Source organism: Geospiza fortis, unplaced genomic scaffold (genome assembly GCF_000277835.1).
Source record: "Geospiza fortis unplaced genomic scaffold, GeoFor_1.0 scaffold413, whole genome shotgun sequence".
Classification (NCBI taxonomy): domain Eukaryota; kingdom Metazoa; phylum Chordata; class Aves; order Passeriformes; family Thraupidae; genus Geospiza; species Geospiza fortis.
The window spans coordinates 1,651,419-1,659,024 of NW_005054386.1; the positions used below are offsets into that span (position 1 = coordinate 1,651,419).

Genomic DNA, 7,606 nt, shown 5'->3' on the forward strand with positions numbered 1-7,606 from the left:
CAGGCCTCTGAATGCAGCACCAGCTCCAACAGAACTCCCTGAGCCCGTGGTTGCTGCTCCTTTAACCCCGGGGAGAGGGGCAGGGAAGGGGTAGGGAGCCACCAGCCAGGGACAGGAGGAGATATCTCAAGGGACAAAGGGACAAAGGACACCTGGATGGCCCAATGCCCCCCAGGGCTACAGGGCATCCTTTGGATCTGCCAATCACTCGATGCCCTTCTGGAATTCCAAGACCAACAGACAGTGCTGGGAGGGGAAAGGAGAGGTGACTGACACACCTGGCAGGGAATTATCAGCGGAGGGACCCGAGGTTCTGAGCTAAACCCTGAAATCACAACGCACCACAAGTATTTATTAAAGACCTGTTTTGCGGAGATAACCAAAAACTCCACAACTTTGTGAAAGTTGTAAAGCCGGTGTGTTTATTACAGCACCGGACGCAGGTGGAGATTACTCTCCTTAAAAGACATGCGTACCTCTGGGAACTTCAGGTCCCTTTTTATCCCTCTCTCAAATACGTATGCATACAATTTCACAATAGGTTCATACATATTCATTTTTACAAATTTCGTGTGACATTTGCCGCTAGTTCTTCTTTATCAGAAAGAATTCCTAGGTCAGGTTGACCTGCTCACACAGCAGTCTCTCTGTCTCTCTTTATCACCCTCTGTCTCCCCCCCCTTATCTCTGTCCTTCACTGAAGCAGTTTCTCTGAGCCTAGGCACTTGCAGTCAGGCTTCATAGCTATGTTTCCTAACCACAGACTCAAAGATGTACATTTCACCTAAACCAAAATGGACTTCTACTCTGGAGAATTTCTACTCTGTCTCAGACCTTCTGCTTTTATTCTCTTAATTCTGTCCAGCCTCTGTTTTAGGCAACCACAAGGCATCAGCAGCACCTGAAACAAAACCAGTAAAGCGCTGGTGACTGAGGCTGAATTTTCCTTCCCTTTGCAGCGGCCTGTTCTGCGAGACGCCGCCGCCCATGGTGCTGCTGCAGACGAGCCCCTGTGACAACTACGAGTGCCAGCACGGCGCGCAGTGCGTGGTGGCGCAGCACGAGCCCGTGTGCCGCTGCCTGGCCGGCTTCGCGGGGCAGCGCTGCGAGAAGCTCATCACCGTCAACTTCGTGGGCAAGGACTCCTACGTGGAGCTGCCCCCCGCCAAAATCCGCCCCCAGGCCAACATCTCCCTGCAGGTTTGTCACATGAGGCTGCACGGGTGAAAATTGATGTTTGTTTGGTGATGCCAGTGATGCTGTGTCCTCCTGTAGTTGGAGGAAAATGCATTTTCTAATCTGCTGTTGTGCAAACCCAGGGAACTGGGAATATTTCTGTGTCTGCTCTGGGGTGCCCTGACCCCCAGGGGAGCACTGACTTTGCCCCTCATTCATGGAGAAAGTTTCCTAGGCTTCAAGATAGACTCGAATCCACAGAAGTGTGAAATAGATTATAGAGAGTAGTGTAGGTATCACTTGGTGATAAATTTAGGTTTGGGGATTTTTAGTATGTTGTGGATGGAAGCAAGATGGAGGGCACAGGGTGCTGTCCTGGGTTTCTTCTTCATGCTTCTTCTTCCTTCTTCTTCATGGGTTTGGGTGCCATTTTGTAATTGGGCAGAAAAGTCCCCATTGCAGCTCTTTGGGATCAGTTATTGGGTTAAAAGGGAAAATAATCCAGGTGTCAGTTCTTAATTGGACAGTTTAGTCTTAAAAGACCTTGTACCAAGAGATTGTTGGCCATTTTGTGCCTTCTAATGAAAAGCTGCCAAACTCACAGTAGTGAGACTGTTTTACTGATAAGAAATAATAAACACCTGAGTCTGAACACGAACTACCATCTCAAGTGCCTTCAATCCAGATCCAGAGAAACCCAAAACTGGTACACCCACAGCTGTAAAGTTTCAGTTTCTGGTGAATTTTCTCCTTGCAATAGTTCCAGTTAATCAGTTTCTTTGTTGATGTCTAGCATTACGTGACTGTACCAAGACAGAACAGTGAATGTGTGTGGATGTGACAGCCTGGCCAGAGAAAGAGAAAGCTAGTTAAGTTTTCCCAGAATCAGCCCAGGAGACTTTAGGAGCTGGAGATAAACAACGATAGCCAATTATTAAAACAACCTGCAGGTGGTGTTTTTCTAATATCTGTTTTCTTGTTATTCTCATAAGATTGTTTACAAATAGGTGTCTTGTTAATTAGCCAGTCAGGTGAAATGTATTGATTAAATGACCAGTCAGGCCCACCTGTATCAGAGCAGTGTATAAAAGAAGCAGTTTCAGTAAGGACAGAGTGCTTATGCCACTTCTGACTGTTTCTGTGTTGTTTGTGACTTAACAGTCACAAATGTGCAAAGTTAGACTGCCTCAGCTAGAAGGAGGAGGACTGAACTCTTCCATGGGGTGAATATTTTAAAGGAAATTCTTGCCTGTATCACACAAAAAAGCACAAATTACAAAGGTAAACTGTAGAATAGTTTGACCCTCAGACACATGGCTTTTGAGGATATGAAATCCACAGGTTTAATGCTCTAGTCACAAGAAAGAAAAGCAAATGTACAAGTGAAATCCATGCATAGAGACATTTAACCTGTAACATGCATGTATCTCATGCTGATGGAACTGGGGCTAGTGGCCAAAGTCCTGGAAAAATCTGTGAGCCACTTGTCTGGTGTAAAATCAGTGAAATGTGAAGGAGTGACTGAGGCACCAGTGTACCTTTGTGGGCACGCATGCTGCCTCCAGAATCCCTCCAGGCTGATTCCCAGACTGGCAACACAGCCAGGGACGATTCAGGAGTGCTCTGTGTCTTCCTACTGATCCTTCCTACAGCACTGTGTTTCATCCTGTACAACTTGGTGTTCAATGCCATGGTGCTTCTTAAAGCAGGCTGCTCTGAATGGCCTCTCTGGATAATATTTTGCTTATTCAGCAGACAGAAGGCCTGGGATTTTGATACTGATCCAAGGTTCAGAAGACAACTGAAAACTGGTTCTCATGTGAAATGGGAAGTTGACCTTTGTGTGTGAGCCCACCCAAGGGCACCAAGACCTTTCTGTGCCTCCTGGCTCTTGCTCTCAATGCTGCTCACATAGCTGGCTTATTAAAGTATATTTGAATTGCATGTATGATTTTGGTTTGATTTTAAATACAGGTTTATTCCTTTTATTAATCATTCTCAAGCAACCTCATGTGGTTATGAATGTTTCACAGGTAGCCACAGACAAGGACAATGGCATCTTACTGTACAAAGGAGACAATGATCCTTTGGCTCTGGAGCTGTACCAAGGACACGTGAGGCTCATCTATGACACCCTGAGCTCCCCACCCACCACAGTATACAGGTAAGAGGCTGAGCTCTGCCAAGGCAGTTGACTTCCAAAACTGGTGGAGGAGAGGTAGGATTTTTCTAAGCAATGTGCTTTGCAGAAAAGCCTTTTCTTTTACTTCAAGGTGTCTCTTTTATGCATGTAATTAGATGAGAAAGTCAGAATAAAGACTTAGCTGGAGGCTGCACGGGTAAAAATTGACATTTATTGGCAATACCAGTGATGCTGTGTCCTCCTGTAATTGTAGAAAAATGCATTTTCTAATCTACTGTAAAGTTTCAGCTTCTGGTGAATTTTGTCCTTGAAATAGTTCCAATTAATCAGTTTCTTTGTTGATGTCTAGCATTAAGTGACTGTACCAAGACAGAACAGTGAATGTGCAACTGCAGGGTTAGACTGCCTCAAATAGGAGGAGGAGGGCTAAACTCTTCTGTGGGGTGAATATCTTTAAGGAAATTCTTGCCTGTATCAGTAGTACCTACACAACCACAAAAAAGAACAAATGACAAAGGTAAATTGTAGAATAGTTTGACTTTCATACACTTGGCTTTTGAAGATATGAAATCCACAGGTTTAATTCACAATTCACAAGAAAGAAAAGCAAATGTACAAGTGAAATCCATGCACAGAGACACTTCTGTAGGAAGGAGGGATGTGCTGCCCTTTTCCTCCACGGTTCCTTCAGCATCCCTCTCCCCTGGTTGTTACTTTCAAGCCCTGTTGCTCCAGTTTGCTCTGAGCACAGATGCAGCAGTGACCACACAGAGCACTTTGGGCTGAGCACAGGCTCCTGGCACTGCGTGTGCAGCAGAGCTGCAATTCCCAGCCCTGCTCACGCTGTGGGGCAGCATGGATGTCACCACGCATCACCCACCTCAGACTTCTCTCAGAAAGTTTTCTCAGCACTTGCTAACATTTGAGCCTCCCAGGGATTTTTCTTTAGGGAAATGGTGACATTTTTAAGAAAATGAAAACATTCTTTCTGTATTAAAGCAAAGTGGATAATACCAATCCAGACGTTGCCAGGAAGAGCACTGGCTTGTCCCCTGTAGGAATGAAGGAAGTAGTTTGCCCATGGTTTTCACCAGCTGGATGGATAGGTGTGAAAAACATCTCTGTGTGTGGCTGCTGATCCTAATTGATCAGCTGTGAGAGCAAAGCTGAGGCTGATAAACAGTTTAATGCTCCTAATTAGAACACAGGCAAAGCTCGTTATGTGTCAGGGGTGATGTGGATGTTTGCTGGCCGTTGTCACCATGGCAGAGTGGGGACAGGAGCTGCTGCCACCAGCACACGAACAACACTCCATGGAGCTGCTGCCACCAGCACACGAACAACACTCCTTGGATCTGCTGCCCTCTGGGTGGGTGCAGTGCCCTCCTTGTCCCCACCCTTCCCAGGGATCAGGGAGGAGGGCTCCATTCACTCTGACACCTCATTACCATGAGATTAATGGCCTGTTCACAACATTTTGTGCACCCTGGTCTGCTGAGATGGGAAAGAAGCTGCTTAATACGGTGCCCTTTCTGAAATGTCACTCTAATCTTTTATTAGTTTAAGGAGTGGAGCAAAATGGGATTAGCATGGAGCTCGATGGGAAAAGATTAGGTTGATTGAGAAGAACTGCAGCTAAAGAATGTCAGAAAGGGCCTCTAAATAGATTTAAAGTCTTGTTTTCTTTAAAGGCTGAAGAAGGAGCAGGAAAAACTGCTTGTCCCCTTGCAAACATAGGATTTAAGGGTAGAAGGCATAAGTGGATCAGGTTTGACCTCTCTGTTTGACTTTTAGCTAAGGCATGTGCTCTGTTTGGCCTAACACATGACTTCCAGCTTGGCACAGAGTTTTGACAGGAAAACACCAAGTAACAGAAAATCCCCCATTTCCTGTTAGCTTGGACAATGGTCAATTATTTCCATTATCCAGGCATTGGCCATCATTTCTAAGTTGTGTCACTAATACCTTCTGGATTGTTTAGAGGCTTTCTCAAGGGAAATTAAAGTCTACTTATACCTGGACCGGATTCCCATGAGTTTATCTGGACTTTTATTTGCATTTTCTCCTAATCTGCATTTTGATGAAATGAATGGCTGGTTCCGTGTGATGCATTTTATCACAGCCTGAAGAATTTGGGAAACTCCTTTCTTCAACTTCTACAATTTTCATTTGTCATTAAAAACAAGGTTGCCAGGAGAACCTGTAACATCCTGACCTCACCATTACTAAAACAGTTTGCCTTCCCTACTGCCTTGTCCCTGCTGTCTTGTTTAGATGCCTCATTTCAGTTTCAATCTCAGCTAGAGTGGACTGTTTGCCTTTGCAAAGCTCTGTTGAAAGACTGTGAGATTAATTTTCACAGTCAGTATCATGTTCTGCTCCCCTCCAAAGCAGGCCACTTTTTGGACTAGATGAGCAGGGCTTTGGCTCTTGGTTTTTCCCCAGAAGAGTCTGCCAGAAGAGGAGGAGGCCTTAAAACACTGCCTGGTGGGAGCTGTGCCAGCTACAGCTGCAGGAAATCTGTCACTGACCTGGTCCTGGGCTGTGACTGAGATGTTTTGCTGGCTATTTCAGGTACTCCCAGGATGGGATGTGGGAAGTCATTGGCCAGCCACATGATCTGTAATTCCTCATCAGACTCTCCACGATAAGATTTATTAATAGTACTTACAAACAGTAAAATTAGCAAAGTACTTGGCTAATACAGGTGATATCCTGTAGGGATGAGATAAAAGCTGTTGTTTGGGAAGCCAGCAGTGAGTCAGTCACACTTGGTGGTATTTTTCCATGGTATTGCACAAAGATGGGGGAAGGTTTGCAGCAGACACAGGGGGGGCTCTCAGCTGGCTGTGAGCTCTGAGCCTGGCTCTGCTGCAGAGCTGCTCGGGCATTGCAGGGCAGGGATGTGCCACAGGAGGGGACTGCCAGGAAAGAGATTTTTTAACTCCTTTGGGAAGGCAGGGTGTCCCTGGCTACTACAGGGAACCTGTTCCCGTGTTTTAGTCGCTCCTCTGAGCAGATTGAACCAGAACTGCTTCACAAAGTCAGTCTGGAAAAGCCCAAGATAATTGGCTGCACATTCAGGTTTGCTTAACATGTGTTTGTCCCTGTGGTAGTTTGGATAGAAAGGTTAAAGTTGACATTGGGCTTCTCTTTCATTCTATTCAGGTAAAGGTCAGCACATGTCCAGTGGAAATGACTACCTAAAATTCCCTGTCATTTTTCATCAAGTTAGAGAGAAATACAAGTTAATGCAGTAATATAATATAATGCAATGACAGAACTCACCCTTTAGAAGAAAATCTGACTGATCTTTTACTGGAACCTGTCACCTGTGAGCTGCAGAAAAATGGTTTCCTGGATGTCAGAGTAAAGCTCTTACAAAAGATCCATTTTTGAAACAGGATTCCAAGTTACTGTTTCTTTTATTCTGTTTAATGGACAAATGGGTTGGAATCTTTTTCTGAATGCTTTATTGCCCTCCTGGTTTCTGCACTGCTCAGAGTTACTCTTCCATGCCATGACAGTGCTTGGTGCCACTCCAACAGGGAGTTCTTGAAATTAACTAAATCTTTTACGCAGATGCTGTACCTTAATTTAAAGATGTCAACTGGTAAGGAACATGCTGCTTTTACTTGCTCCCACAATCCAATTGTTAGAAGTTTGAACTAACAAAGGGCAGTTAATTCCATAGTTCCAGAATTCAGCCAATAACACTGTTATCTATTTAACTGTATTCTATAGGGAGAACTCCCTATTTTCAGGTTTTTTTCCCACATCTGTTCCTTGAGCCAGAGATAAGGCCTTACTTGTAAATGTTTCTCCAATAGATTTTATGCTGCCACACAGTCATATTGATTTGGATGCTGAAATAATCCTTCCTAATACAAATGGAAAACAGAACTTTGACACAAACTGCTGATGTAATTCCCTCCAGAGTTCCCAGATTGCCATGTTGCATACAGACTGTCATATCTGGTAAAGAGCAAGATGCAGGCGTTGTTGGTGTAAAATCATATGTTTTCATGCAAGATTCCTGACAGCAGTGAAAAAGGAGGCAGTTAGGAAAAGATAAGAATGAATTATATTTGTCTTTCTGTAGAGACTACACCCAAATTACATTTTAATTCCTTTTGAAAGTATCCCTGCATAATCTGCTTTCAAAAATGCTATATCATTAAAAATATTCCTTGTAGATTGTATCATGCAGTTCTCATGGTCTGGCTGACTCTTACACAGCATAGATGGATGTTCTTGTGGTTAAAGCAAAAGGCCTGAAATAAAGGA

General features: G+C 44.4%; 1 protein-coding gene across 3 annotated transcripts in view; it reads left to right on the top strand.

The window, feature by feature from the left end:
• The window catches only part of SLIT3 (slit guidance ligand 3), a 483,855-nt gene that overhangs the window by 455,816 nt on the left and 20,433 nt on the right, over window positions 1-7,606 (top strand). For all 3 annotated transcript variants that reach the window (XM_031060566.1, XM_031060568.1, XM_031060567.1), the window contains 2 exons: window positions 960-1,200; window positions 3,210-3,340. In XM_031060566.1, coding sequence (XP_030916426.1) covers window positions 960-1,200; window positions 3,210-3,340 — 372 coding nt within the window. The remainder of the gene's footprint in view (window positions 1-959; window positions 1,201-3,209; window positions 3,341-7,606) is intronic.